This window comes from Coloeus monedula (assembly GCF_965178545.1).
Source record: "Coloeus monedula genome assembly, chromosome: 2".
NCBI classification, from domain to species: Eukaryota; Metazoa; Chordata; class Aves; order Passeriformes; family Corvidae; genus Coloeus; species Coloeus monedula.
The window spans coordinates 86400274-86416381 of NC_138782.1; the positions used below are offsets into that span (position 1 = coordinate 86400274).

The following is a 16108-nucleotide window of genomic DNA, read 5'->3' on the forward strand; positions in this document are numbered from 1 at the left end:
TTGTTTACTAGTTTTCTCCATTTTTTCACTCTGAGCAACATCTGCTTACAGAAAAGTACTTGCACACCACCTCTCACAGAAGCTGAGCACCTTACTGCCCTGTAACAAATTCTGTGTTCTCTGATATTCTTTAGAGCTCTGTTTGCAAAAAGCTTTTCAGAAGCAAGTTTATCACAGTTTCTAGATTTCTTAGGTAAAATTTTCTTGAGTGGAATCTTATCATTTTAGAGAAAGACTGTTGCTTAGTCTTTGTTGTCACTTGTTTTCCTCAAAGGGGAATTGGTTAAGCAAAAATTAAACAGCATGCTAAATTCAGAAAATTGGAAAGGGGGACTAAAGCTCTGTATTGCAGTGCCTTGAAGAAAATGAGACAAAAGATCCATAGCTTTAAAAGTTACTGGAAGCCCCAAATAATTAATGTATTTACCTTAGGCAACACTGGAAAAATGGAAGATTAATACAAATTTTATGAAAGGCAAGACCATGGCATAAAGAAATTGAATAATCTGACAATTATTTTAAAGGACCTGTAAGGCACTTGACTAATGCAAATCACAATTTCTTCCTTTATGCTTTCACATTTCTAATGATGTTTACTTATAAAAGCATTGAGCCTCTAAATTACATAATTTTAGATTGCTCAGAGTTTCTTATTTATTTAAAGATAGCATTTCTGTGTTACCAAGAAATATTTTATTTCTTTAGAACACAGATGGTGAAAGCTCAAAACTTGATCACATCAGCAATTTCCTTTGTACTTTGCTGAATCATCGGTTGCTCAATCGTGTTGGTTCTGATATAATGGTGATAATTAAATAAATACTAAATTAATGAAGAATACAGGAGAGAGGGGGATTGTGAGTCTTCTACACTTCTTTATTTTGACCTTTTCCCAATACTGGAAAAAAAAAAAAAAAAGGTATTTTATTCTAGTGTGGACCAGGTCAGAAAATTAACACTGATGACTTGAGCAAAACAAGTTACAATTTTATTAAATATTTGAGAACTACTGAAGTTACAGAGAAAAAAATATATAGCTAAATTCATCTTTTCTATTAAGCAAATTCCATTGTGTTACTGAGTCATTTCTGAAACAAGAAAGGTTCCATATATTAGCTTTTCAATTATCCCAAGTAATTGCCCTAGAAAATCTCTACGTTTTGCAACATTTGCACCTATGAAATCAGATATAACAACCAAGATCTTTCAGGTTTAACTTCAGAATGTATACACCAATCCTGATGACACTTAAATGTCTAGATGATCAAGATGATAATTTAAATCTAACACGTAGATACACAGTAACATATACATTAACTACTTTAAATACATTTTGATTGTCCAGTAGAAAGGACAATTTACGAGTGACTGTGTAGACAGATTACTCTGAAATATTTATTTTCTTTCACTGGAAAATAAAACTATATTAACACAAACAGCTGACAGTGTGTTAAGATCTAAAAATCACGTTTTCCCCTAGGCAATCCACTATTTAAAACATCATTAAGCTCTTAGCCAAAAAAATGACAGTATCAAGAAGGTTCTCTAATGTCAGCAAAACACCACAGCTGGTAATCAGAAATTAATTGTTTCCATGGGCTTGTAAAAGTGCAACATTTTTTTGCCATCATATTGCAAATAGTTCAATACTAACACATGAAAAACTAAATCCCACTGCCAAGCTTAGTAACCCAAATTTTTTTTTTTTCTCCTCAACTCCATTTTCCCTGTAAGAAGCACAAAGAAAACACACACCTTCTAAATTTTATTTAGAAATCATAATTTTTAAGAGAAACCTTTTAAACTTTGAAAAAGTTTTAATAAATCAACTTTTGCCTTCAGTACTAAAATAACATACCAGTTTAATGGCAAATGAAAAATAGATGCCACATGCTCTTTAAACTCAAAACCGATTCCCCTTTTGCAGCAACCATTCAAGCCCTTCTTCCTTAAATCTGTAACCTTCCAAGCACAGCACTACTGAGAATTTCAAAGTCTAGGTAGCATGTCAGTAAATGCACCACAAGTGCCAGCTGTGATAATATAGTATAGATTAGTACTTATTGGTAATGTTTGACCACATGCCAAAAGAGTGATTTTACAGTTTTGTCATGTGCAGATCAAGGAACTTATTAAAACTGGCAATATGGGGGTTTTTAGCTGGACAGAGAAACAGAATGCACATTTACAGCACGAGCATTATACAGTAACCAAGCGGTATTAAGTTACCACTTTTTCTCATCTGGAAAGTTTGATTAGCATTCTCTGTAAACAATTGCATGTCTTAAGCCACAAGACACAAATCAAAGCACAATTACAATTTACAGCACACTTCACTGTTGATCCAAGTAATGTGACTACAGTTTAAACAGAATACTGCTCAGGCAAGTGAATAAATACCTCACACATGAATTGAATGGAAAAAAACAAATGAATTGTGTAATCTTAAAATTGTATCATGGCAAGCATTCATTATGCTGGCAGCTTCTTCAGTAGGCTGAATGAACAATTCCCCTCACAACACACTATTTTAAAAAATAGTAAAAATTATTCTTATGTTTAACATAGTTATTTTAGATTGCTTCAGATTAAGACCTACCAGTACTTTACTAATTTAATTTCTGTTTTTCTTATATGTTATCCTTCATATTCTCTCATCAATGAGATGAAAAATCAGTTTGAACTAATTCCCCCTAAAGACTTTTTATAATTTTATGAATGAAAATCTTTCCTATTTTAAATAAATTGGCAAAATATCTATATCTCACCATCTCACAAGCTATAAGGTTGAATAGCAAAACTATTCGCAGAATAATCACACAAGTAGAAAAGTAGGAGAGGAAGAACAGTGTCAAGATAGTACAGGAAATTTATTTTGTACTAATATTCACAAAAAGCAGAGAACACCCAATTTCCCTGCAGATTTACCACTGTAGTGAGATTCATTACACAGTAAGTAAAATCACACCACTTCCAGAATGATACAGATGTGTAGTTCCTAGTCAAGTCATGGGCAGAAGAATAGGACATGAATCAAGCATATGACAACATTCTAGCACTGCCAATGGAATCTCCTGCTTTTTCTCAGATGTCACTGGTCCATCCTGCATTTCCTACCACTAAGGCCCAATTTTTTGCATTCTTCTCGAAGTAATGGCGACACATGCCATAGCTCAAAGTACTTCCTTTCATTTGGCTCCTCATTTTAACTAGTGGTATTTAAAGTACAAAGGCTAGAAATTATTTTAACACATCTCTGTGTACCAAATGGGTACCTGAAAGAAGAGATCAACAAGAGCAGTAGCAAATGTTGCAACAGTCATTCCTCCTGCTCTTTGTGTCTGGGAGAGACAAAGACAACCTCTGTAATCAGATACTTCCTTTTTCTTTTTTTTTTCCTTTGTGCCTAGAAGAATCAAGTTGAATAACAGCAAAGCTTTAGTCTTTTTCAGCACAGAAAACAGAATATGCTCAGATGCCAGTAATGAACAGGTACAAAGACCTCCAGAGATATTAATGGGCTGATATTAAAGGTAAATTAGATGAGCATCTTCCAAGAGATGAAGCTACATGGTGTCACAGCATCACTAATCATTTGCTGTATCCAGCATACAAACACCCAAAATCTAAATGTAATTTAGCCGGAAGAAAAATTTCAAGCAGAACAGACTAAAAGTTAGGATCTGTCCCTTGAAATTTTGTCATGTGTTATATGAAAAAGAATACTCTGTACGACAGGCAGCTTCTTGGTTCTGTAGGGTTAGTTCCATATAACAACTGAAAGGAAATCACAAATAAAGGGGAAAAATTGCTAAAGTACACTGCTGAAATGTAGTATCATAGAAAAATATAATTCATTTTTTTGGTTTATAATTTCCTTTTACATTAAAGTCCTCAGGAACTTTGAAATATACAGAGTTCAGGATTCTCAAAAATGCTCATCAAATGAAAATTTCTGCAGTAGCAGCTTTACATCTCAAAAGCATATTTTGCAAACAAAAAAGCTAGGAAAACAAAATTAGTCTAATTTGTTTCTGGAGAGAAAGAGAAATGCAGACCTGTTTTTTCCATGTTAAACCACTATATAATCATGCAATAATTCAATACATGCATCTCATTCTATGACATTTTTTGTGACATTACAAAACAGCAATTTTTTGGTTTTCTATATCCACAAGCAAAAGTAGTATGTCCACCAAGCCCAGGCAAATTCTGTCCTATTCTATCACACTATTCAGCAAAATATTATAAATTCCAGGACAGTGCAAATTACATACATAGAACAAGTAAGCAAACTGCAAGGGTTTCAGATTAGTTCAACCTCCTTATGATAAAAATAGTAGCAGAGGACTCATTAACATATACTCAGAATTTCAAACATTTCAATATGGTAAAGGTCTTAATGTGTCTCAGAGCTGCCAAAAATTGAGTAACAAGAAGTTATAATATGTATAACAAGAAAATAACTGTTTCTATCTTAATGAGTCAATAAGGTAAACAGATATTCAGGATTTTATGCACTAAATCAGCCCACCAGATTGCACGGAGCAGTCAAACAGACTAAAAGAATTTCAAGAGGCTTGGGGGACTTTAGGAGTAGTCCATATTAGCTTGACAGAAGAAGCAATTATAGAATAGACTGAGTTTATTTAGAAGAAACCCATTGCTTGTGCAGAATACTGTTGTGTTGCAGACAGAAATTAAAGCAATCCATAAGTACAGACTCTTGAACACAAAACGAAGATGGGAGGGATGGGAAATGGTATCCTGTTCCACATTAGTAGTATCAGAGAAGGTAGCAGCATAATGAAAACTAAGTCTAATACCAGGTATAGCTCTAAGCTCTTTGGAAAAGATCTCAGTGAGTATGTATATCTTAAAGAAAAACAAAGCCTTACTATAAAAAAAATTCCAACAATATTTATGACAATTTGGAAATCTGCAGTCTATTCTTTTATTACAAGCATTTCAGACTGCCATCACTGTGAATAGAAAAATACTTACAAGAAGCTAAATATAATGCATTGTGCTATTAATAAATGCATATTGTTAGACAATAATTCAGTAAAAAACATTAAATCTTGGCATGACAAATTTCAACATTATCTTTAGAAGTACAAAATTATTGTAGAAATACTTAAAACTACATTCTCATGGGGTAAAGGTTAATAAAGCACAAATAATAAGAATCTGCAGCATATGAATCCTAAAAAAAGTTTAAAAGAGCAGCTGGCTCAACTGAGTGATAGTGGCAGGATAAATAGCTATGGGCATTTAAAAAAAGGCAATACTGTAGGGAAGCAATAATTACATCTATGGAAGAGTGATTCATATATGATTACCATCATGGAACTTCATCCCAACTTCCATTAGAATTCAATCAGCACCACTTGCAAGGAAAAAAATAAATGCACATATTGGAACCATAAAATAGCTTCTAACTATAGACTATGTACCACTGCTCATTTATTTGCCTAAATGCCTTTAAATCTGAAGGTTGTAATATATAACATGAGCAAAAGGGAAAAGGTCTGATGAAGAACTGATGGACAGTATCATCAGCACTATACTCTATGTTAACAGAAACTAAATGCAAATGCCTTTTCTCTGTCTATGGTTTTCTCTAATCAGATTGTTTCTCAAGTATCCCTTGTCAATACATAGGCAAAAAGACTGAGAACTATTTTTATATTGGGAGGGAGAAAGGAGAAAACAGAACTATATATACACAAACACTTTGCCACTGAGGTACATCCCTGAAAAAACAAGATACATGGGAACAAAAAACAAAGCTTCCATTCAAAGCTTTCTTAAAACACAGAAGAGGAAAGATATGAATAATTAGCTTCTAAAATGGTTACATATATATTCTCATAACTCTAAAATGTCTGCCTCCAAGTATGGCTCCAGCATTCTGCTTCTGGAAGCCAAGCAACAGTCCACAGCACTCTCTAGCAACCTGAAACTACAAGACCAAAAGACACAAGTTTCTTATGGAAACAGTGACAAAGTTAACTGTCATCATGCAAGCAGTACAATTTTAATCACATTTTATAGGTACAAGATCCATTCAATAAGAAATCCAAAGAGCAACATGTAAAATGGCAAAAGATCAAGAACAGATAGCCAAGAAACATAAATCTGATCCCAGGATACCTGTGATACAATTGTACAGTTCAATGCCTGGTGAGTGTAGTTAATGCATGAAAAACCCACATCAGGCCTGCTGATCTTGATTTTCCTTTTATTCACAGTCCAAGTCGATGAAGTAAACTTAAAGGAATGGAACAAGCTGGTAGACCCATAGGTCTGCTAGGACATGCTGCCTATTAAGTATAGGACATGAAAGATCTACTACTGAAAATTATTCACTGATCATATCTGACAAAAATGCCACTTGTGCATTAAGGATAATGCTCTAGTACATGCTGGAAAAAAGGTTCCCATCAAAGAGCCTCGATGGAAGACAGGCACAGAGTTTGCCCCAGTCTGCATTACCCCCTGGTTCCCTCTGTGGAACTCTGCTTTTCTTTTGCTCAGATTTGCTCTTTCCAATGAGCAGCCTATGTGTTTGCAGCCTGACGAGCATTTATGCTGACCTCCATGAGGGGGTCTGCAGAACCCTTCCTGAGAGGAGCAAAGCAACACTGAGTGCCCAGAACTACAAACACCCCTTCACTTGACTGCAGCATAGTGCCCCAAGGAAGCAACTTCAGAATGACTTTTTCTCAGCACTTCTTTGCACTAAGGTAGCAACCATTCACAGACAGTTAAGATGACTAATTAGGTATCATTTTGTGTGGCAAATACTTGCCTTCTAAATAATACAAAAGTATAACAATGTTATTTGCAAATTTTCACTTTCGAAATTAAAATGGCAGAGTGATACTAATCAGTTCAACATTTAAATAACATTCTTGGCTGAATTCAGGGTGAAAAAGCTACAGTAACTTGCACAATCCCTTAAGAGTACTAAATCCTGAGCTAGATTTCCTACCTCCAGTAACACATGCATATTTTTCAATATAAAACCCACTACAACTACAGAATTTTATCCTGAATGTGACCAGTGAAGCACTGGGAAATGTGCCATTGGCTTTTTAATCAATACCACATCACCCAGCAGTTCTTACACAGGAAAGTCCACACAGCCTAATCTATTCAGAATGTCCAAGCAAATCTGTTAAGTATAGTGAAGAAAATAAAACTTTTATTTGAAAACTTCATTCCGGAAGGGAGAAAAAGTGCTTTTAAACAGTTTTGCGGTATATAAAGAAACCATTTTTATAGATATTTCATATATAATTCATGTTTCAGTTTTTTGAGCAGCATCCTTCATGGCCGCTTGTTCTTTCAATAGTAGCACAGGTAAACAATGAAGTAGTGGGGAAGTGTTACCTGTCTGGATTAGGAACTGACATCTTTGCTGTGCCTGTGCTAAAAGCAGATGTCTGCATGCACATGCAACAGTCAGCAGAGCGTTCAAGGCAGAGATTTCTCTGTCAGCAGGGTATGTTGAGAAACACATTCATTTCATGCATTCCTGTTTACAGGTGAAGGTATAATGGCAAAAAATCACTCCTGATCCCAGTCCACTCATACATGGAAAAAAAAACACAGATGGAGGATGCTGATGTTAGAATAAGCACAGGGAATGCATTCTCTCCCTCACAAAAAAAAAAAAAAAAATCAACTCTATGGACAGCTAGCTCATCTCTCTTTGAATTATAACTGCTATACCACTCATATACCAGTCCTAGTGAATAAAACAAGAGTTTTAGTCAGAAATCAGTGAAGATTGTCAAAGTAAACAAGAGACCTAGCAAATTTCTCACTGACCACAATGACACTGAAAATGTATACACAGACAAGATGCTCAGCAATCTAAGGATGGCCTTTGCTATTACACTTCCTAAGAAAGCAGCAAAGGCAACACATACTCTTTAAACAAGCTTGTGTCACTTTTCCAACACATAAAAAAAAAACTTTTGAAGCTGATTTATACAGCTACATATTGGGAGTTGATGTTGGGTTTACTTTCAACCCTCTAGGGGAAAAGCATGTTTGCTTTTGCTTCGTGTCTCATTCAGAAGCAATACACTGGAGCTCTGTGCATGTACAACTGGTACAATCTACTCAATTTTTCTTGTGAAAGACCTTAGAAAGACTACAGATCAGCATGCATTTTAATGTATAGAAATGTATATAAAACACATACACTCATAGATTCTTTGCTTTTATCCTAGTAAAAATATGTCAGATATGTTTTTTAAACAGGCCAACTACTTATGTCAGCAGCAGGTGTCATCTCACAGCTACAAAATTAAGAGTTCAGTTTGTCTCACCTAACTTTACTCTAGGAAAACTAGGGTTTCTCTAACTTACTTTTAAAAAGACCAAACTTTTAAACCATAGTATTTCCAGAGGCCAATTTATCTCATAAAAAAAACACACTGCTGAAGCAGTTCTGATGAATGACCCTTAGGAAATATCCTTTCTCTAGAATGAGCTCTCTCTATGAGCTGCTGTAACTAGGTCAAACTTCATTTCTCCTTCTTAGACATCTGAAGATTGACAAAAGCAAGATCCAGCCCCCGTTTGCATGTTGACCCACGTTTCCACAAATTGTACCAAAAAAAGTTTCAATTACTGCTGGGATCCATTTGAAGTCCATGGTAGTCTGCTCCAGGCAGGTGCAACCTCATCTCCACATGCAGATGGCAAATGCTAACGTATTTCAAAACCAAGCATAATCTCAAAATCTTCAAAATGCAAAGAAAATATCAGTAAAATTAGACAACAATTTTTTTTCATGCTCACTATATTTATTCTTTAAATTTATATTTCCCTCAAAGCTATATATTCATAAACATGCTCATAGGAGCAATGCAAAGTCAGAACAGATGCTTAACTTGACTAGAAGAGGCCTCTGGTGGCAGTTGTGAAGTACAACTTCTCATATTTCTAGGAGATATGCCTTTTGATGACATAATTTCCTCTATAGAAAAAGCTACAAAAAGCAGACTAAGGAGTTAGACTTGCAGTGAAAATTTTGACATATTATTGCTCATCTCCAAAGCACTAACAATTTCAGCCCATCCCTCTTCATGCCTACACCACAGCTGTCAAATTAAAGTCGAATATCTTTCCAGCTAAGAAAGACTAAAATGACAGCCTTTACTGATCACAAAGGACAACACTTCTAGCAGTAAAACTGAGGGATTTGTTTTTACAGCAAAACCCAAAGTCCTGGTCTCCAACACCACACAGACTCCCCTCAGCCAAGGACCATGCATCCCAGCACCAGCAGAAGAGCAGTAAGGTTATGATGTATTACATGCACCATCACCTGCATCCAACAGGACAAAGAGACAATGGACACATTTCAAACACACATGTGAGACAAGGAAAAACAAAAAGCTGGCCTGATGTTTATGAGTGCTGACACAAGTAATAGTCTGAGGCAAAGGGCAGCCTCTGAGAGCTGATAACTTGCTTATTGGTTGGACTGGAGTAAAAGTAATTCCATTATCATTTAAGAGCCCACAGAGAGAACATAAGCAGACCAATGACCAGCTGAGGACTTTCTCTGGAATGGCCAACTTACCTACTGCTCTTTTGGACCTTGACACTGGCATCTCAGGAAGGGAATAATAAGTCCCATCACGCAAAGTGATGCTGTAAGCCACTACCAACTGCAACAGTTGCCACAAGCAGTTCCTCTTGAGATAAAGCTACAGCAAGCAGCTAGAAGTGTAGTTTCCATCCTTCTGTTTACATTGGCAATTACCTTAAAAGTTGTACAGGATGCAAATTAAATTTAAAAAGTTTCAGGGTTACATAATGCAACCACCTAATGCACAAATGCAAACCACTAATTATTTTCAGCTGAGCAAAACAGACAAGATCTACAGAAGAGAATTTAACTTTTCTCCCATCAGACCAGCCAGAATACAGCCAAATTAACATAACAGCAATGCTAACTAAAAACATTCATTATTTGGTATTTATTATAACAAATAGCTGAACTGCCTAGCCAACAGGCACTATACTTTTTTTGAAATTACTCTCTTAATTCTTAGTAGTAAACTTATTAACAGATTTAAAGCAACAGATCCATCTGTTCCATCTTTTAGAGAGGTGGAGAACCTCTCCTACAAGGAAACACTAAGAATTGGGATTGTTCAGTCTGGAAAAGAGAAGGATTCAGCATGACCTAACTGCAGCCTTCCTGTACCTGAAAGGAGCCTACAATAAAGATGGAAAGAGACTTTTTACAAGAGCATGTAGTGACTGGACAAGGGGGTATAGTTTCAAACTGAGAGCAGGTTTAGATCAGATATTAGAAAAAAAAAAATCTTCACTGTAAGGGCAGTGAGGCAGAGAAAAGCTGCCCAGAGAAGTTGTGGATGACCCACCTCTGGAAGTGTTCAAGGCCAGCTTGGATGGGACTCTGAGCAACCTGATCTAATGGAAGATGTCCTTGTCTACGGCAGGGGAGTTGAAACTATATGATCTTTAAAGTCCTTTAGGACCCAAACCATTCTATGATATTTTTATTTATGCCACAATACTTTAAAAGACGTTCAGGACAGAACATGATCTGAAAATCTTCACAGAGTATCCAAATTTAAAGAACATATTTGCAAAATATTGTACAACTAAAGCTCTGCACTTCCTATGCACAGCTACGTTTTTTCCTGATGGCATTTCAGTGCAGGTCCAACCCAAAAAAATAGACTTAACTGCTCTTTCAAAGACATACTTTGTTTTCAAAGAATGACAGATCAAATACCCAAAGGAGGGGAAAAAATTAACTAAAAAAAAAGAATCATTTAGCTTGTTCAGAAGAGATTGTAAAGGATTTATTATGGCCAAAGTTTCATTTCATATTGATGACAGTTACTCAACACATTTCATTTTTTACAGCTAGAAAGTACAGCCAAGTCACAAGAAATATACTTCAAACAAAGAATGAAAACACTTCAACCAAGAAGATCAAATTTATGAGGCAACTCATAGCTACACATATAAGTACACAATTTGTAACACATCCACAACCAGACAGCAGAACACTGCCAACAGCAGATGTGCAACATGGCTCTTTCCTCCCGTAATCTATTCCATCCCATCCCACTGGCAGTCCCTCTGATAAATAAAACTGAGGAGAAATACAAGCTTTGCCATAGCGTAGCAGATCAATGGTGCATCTTTCCCTTTATCATACTTAAAGTGTTTATATGTTACCTGACCAGAAGCAAGGCCCTTATTGAGCAAACACTGAATGACAAAACCCTTGTCTACACAACTAAGATATTCCAAGTATATAGAGAGTCAGGTATGCACCTGTTCTGCCCTATTTAAACATCTGTACCATCTGAGTTAGCTGTAGATATACACCATATTGCTCTAAACTAGAAACTGCAAGCAGAGAAAGTATTGGATGGAATCACATACCTTTTTGCAAGCCCATGGCTGTTCTCATCCCTGTGGTTAACTCAGTGCACTACAGTTACCAGGCCTGAGCTAAGAAAGCTGCAGACATCTCCCAGTCTTCTGAGCGATTTGTTCAGCAACATGAGTGAGTGTACCTAGCTTGAATTAGGACCCAAGGAGTTGTTAGCCATGGTCCTGCAGGACTGTAGATTTGCCAGCTTAAGGAAACTCTCAGCTCTAGCAGAAGCAGCAAGTGTTCTGTTAGCAACATCAAAGACTTCCACAAAGAAGAAAAGGACTTTCCAGTACCCATGAATTTCAAACTAGGTAGTCTGAATAAATGCTGCTTTTTCTACCCAACCCAAAAATTCAATATACCTTAAATCAAAACATTTATTTCTAAAAATACAGATAAACAACACTTAGGCACATTACTGCACACCTAAAACTAGATGAAGATCTTAACCTAAAACAGCAAGAAAAAAAGATAAAGATTTCACCGGATCTTTTCAGACCCAAAGACAACAAAGATGAGACGAAAAGTCAGAAATCATGGAAAAGCAATTTTCAGGAAGAAGTCTGATTAAATTGTGTCCTCTGCTTCAAAGTAAAGAACAGGTATTCTGACAGTATTTTGAACCCTGAAACAGAATTCCCTTTTAATGCTAAAGCGAATGTTTGGTCCATGCAGGGTGCATGTACTCTGAATTTATGATATGAAACAAAACAGACAGAACAATATATACAAAAGAAAGCAAAAAATCTAGGTCTTTAAAAAAACTGGGGCTGTTTTTAAATTAATATGCATCATTTCCTTACCTTACAAACAGTCTCTGTATCCCAAGGTAAGATGGTCCTCAGATCAATAACTTCACAGGACACACCAAGCTTTTCTTGAGCCATTGTTGCCACCTCTTTGATCACATGTACCTGAAAAAGCAATGTATCATCACCAAATCATCTAAATTACGTAAATTGTTCTAAATTACACATATAGAATACAATCAGTGATTTAACATATCACCTGCACGTTGAACACAGACCTTTCTATTGAGTAATAACCATTTAGTATTCAGTTCATTCTTCTTATTTACTACCTAATTATTCCTAGTATTTTAACTCCACCCCAAAAACTAAACTCACTGGAGAATCACTGAGAACAAAATTTTCTTTCTAGAGAAGTGACTTTCAGTTAACAGTATCGGTCCTTACTATTTGTAATCAGTTTGAATGTGTTTTACAAGTTTTTTGTTAAGACTGTAACTAAGCTAATACCCAAATACATCACAGTCAAGTACTTTGATGTAGCAGTCCCACACAATTCTGCAAAGAAGCATTACGTACATTCAGAAATACTACACTGCACTGCATCTGATCTTAGCCAAAAAGCCAAGAAACAGTTCTAGTAGTCCCAGTAACTACACTTGCTACAACTTACTGAAAGTGAAACATAACCAAGTGATCATCTCCAAAGCATTATCTTATGAACAGCTAGGAAAGTAAGCATCACATAAAAAGTTACCTGTAAATATCCATTCCTGACCCCCACAAACAAAGCATATAGCAGTAGCACAATATTCTAACCATTTACTGGTCTTCCAATATACAGTTTAACACCAACATTACAGATGTTGCATTAGCTGGTTACTACAATTAACATTTTATTAAAACAAAAAAGTATTCCCCTCTAGCAAGTGGCCATCACTGAACTGGAATACAGATTATTCCCTATCCATCAGTTAAGGAATCTATTTAGTAGTATATGTAACTGCATCACAGTAGATATAAAACAATCCACATCTATTACCATCCTTTCCATAAGGTATATTATGCTAAGAACAGAAAATAAAGCAATACTATATACATTCAAAACTGTATCTTGACATTTGGTTATAAAACACTTCTCAGCAAAATGTATTTCAAGCATTGGCTTCCCTAAAACAAGCATTTGCTAGCAAATGCTCCAACATGGAAAACAACGACTGTTACAACTCAGATTATCATCCACAAATATCTCAGCAAGAAGCATCTGCTCACGAGATATGAGGGTAAAAAAATTTCTCGATATGATGTTGCCAATAAACTCTGGTGCTCTCTTGATTGTTAGAACATTTCATAATACAGGTTTGGACTGTGGCAGATGACCTCCATCAAGCAACTTCTAGGCATAGGTAAGGGTTGAAGCCAAGGACCATCCCAAATAATCAGCTTGGATGAGGTCATCTTCATCTTGAAGGCAAAAGAATTTAGTAATATGGACATGGTCAGGCAGCGTCACTTGCCTGAAGGTTAGAGGGCATTAATAAATCCTAGACAGGCATAAATTCTATACTGAAATAAGATGATTAAGGATTTAAACTACATCATACCTACATGAACAGCTAAATGCAAAAGGACTATTTTACAAGGGATATCAATAGAAGTATTGCAATAACAGAAAGAAAACATAGCTTGCAGTGTTTTTGTTTAAACTTCTAATACATCTGTGGCTGCAATAAGAATGTTTGAGAATTTTCAACATGGCACATAGAATGGATGTTTTTGCTGTTTCTCTGTACAAATGAAAACATTTACCTAGCTCACAGGGGATATGGATTAGTTAATGACAATAAACAGATTAGTTAATGACAATAAAAGACTGAGCACAACTGGAGAGGAGCTAAAAGCCTTTGCTGCCCTTCATGAGCACCACCCAGGACAATTAGCATCCGGGAACCCCCCCAGAGCAGCAGCTGCCAAGCAACTACCTCATGTCCAAAACCATATGACAAGTTACCAGTGAGTCTGTGCAAGCCCTCTGCCTATTGACAGTAAATTCTGGATTGGTAGCACAATTAGCACTCAAACTCCAAGTTTATGTACTTCACCTGAATACACCCTCAGCACAAACTCACTGAACCTACTTGATCTGCAGAACCCTGTCACCTCCAGTGACAATCCAACACACTGGATTTACTGCATATCTGTGAAACATCTGTCCCCATGCTGTATGGCACAGCCACACCCATGGTTTGGTCAGATCCTAAATCTGGATTAGGTCTGCACATCAGTCCTATTTTTAGTCACACCGAAAGAAAAGTCTGTCTTAAATTTTTCCAAGCACCAGAACACATCATTTTTTTTAAGCATGTCACTCCAAGTCCTCTCTGCACTACTGCCTACTGAGTAAATTCAGGATATTATATCATAGACAGCTTCTAAGCCATTATTTTTCAAGTCAAATTACTTTATCAACATCTGCTGGAGGAAAACATGTACAAGTAAAGATATTTAAGTCCATCATTAAACACCAGTGCAAAGTATCAGAAACTACTAGGAATAACTATAGATATGAAGGAGATCAAGTAGTCTGAAAACAAGGAAACTACCACAGACAAGCACAGAAGATTAGAAATTTCAAATGAAACAAAACAAACAAACCCAACAACAATAATGACAAAAAGGCACAAACCCAGAGATCAGTTCAATACTCTTTGTCATGAAAGCTGTAACACTCTCTCCTCTAAAAGCTTCTCAGATTCAACTAGCCCAAGGAAATAGTAACTTCTGACAAGTCCAAACTAGACTCAAATCTCTTTTCTATAATTCTGGACAATGAAGATGCATTTTCTTAAGAACTTTTTCAATATTTGCAGATACTAATTTGGCAGTGGGGGGAAAGTTGCCAATTATGTTCTTGAACAGCTTAGAATGTAACTGTTAGAACAAACCTGTATCAATCCCTACTTGTATTAAATGTTCAGTGGATTTTTAACTTTCTGTATAAAGGGAACCCCAGATTACACTTCCTTAAATCATGCAGTGAAGATGTATACATTTCTTTCAGTACACTATTTTGAACTTTTCTTTCCCACTGCCTTCCTCAGAGTTAAATCTCACTGCCCCATTCTTAAACCTATCATTTCCATAACCATAGAAAAATCATTAACCTGATGCACAGGTACCTCTTCTACATTTCCAGAGTCATCTTCAATCAAAAATGAGTAAAAACTTCCACAATAAAAAGCAGGTTTCACAGAAATATAAACACTGACAAACATTCATTCAAGCGTATAGTGATGGAAGACACATTTTAATGCCTGCACTTGAGCTTGAATGCTAGGCTTTGATGGGTGAGAAATAGCTTGTTAAGAGAGTTACTGACCTGAGTGCCCCAAGCAACCATTGTCACATCACTGCCTGTCTGCAGCACCTCGGCTTGAGACAGTGGAATGTTGTAGGGCTCTACAGGAACTTGTTCCACTGAATAAAGAGAAAACAGGCGAAAATAAGCATTAGATTCCTTTATTAGTCAGTATTATCCTATAAAAACATACACTAAAATATTTCTTTAATGTTAAAGCCATCTAAAATAACAGAGCAAAATTACACTGAGTATGTTACTGGTGCCCAGCGACAGGATGACCATAAACTAAAACACAAGAAGCTTCACCTCAATATAAGGAAGAACTTCCTTACGTTGAGGGTGGCAGGCCACTGGAACAGCCTGCCCAGCGAGGTTGTAGGGTCTCCCTCTCGAGAGAAATTCAAAACCCACCTGGACACATTCCTGCATAACCTGCTCTAGGTGACCCTGCCTGGATGATCTCCAGAGGTTTCTTCCAACCCTAACAACTGTGTGACCCTATTAGCATTAGGCCAAAATAACTGAGTATTATCATTCATTTCAAAT

The 16108-nt window shown here is 36.2% G+C and overlaps 1 protein-coding gene across 3 annotated transcripts in view; it reads right to left on the reverse strand.

The window, feature by feature from the left end:
• BCKDHB (branched chain keto acid dehydrogenase E1 subunit beta) overlaps positions 1–16108 on the reverse strand; it is a 117883-nt gene that overhangs the window by 65096 nt on the left and 36679 nt on the right. For all 3 annotated transcript variants that reach the window (XR_014227340.1, XR_014227341.1, XM_082302639.1), the window contains exons 7-8: positions 15581–15678; positions 12256–12366 (exon numbers count right to left, since the gene is read on the reverse strand). Coding sequence is in view for 1 of the 3 variants with exons in the window: in XM_082302639.1 (XP_082158765.1) it covers positions 12256–12366; positions 15581–15678 (209 nt within the window). In the remaining 2 variants the exon portion in view is untranslated. The remainder of the gene's footprint in view (positions 1–12255; positions 12367–15580; positions 15679–16108) is intronic.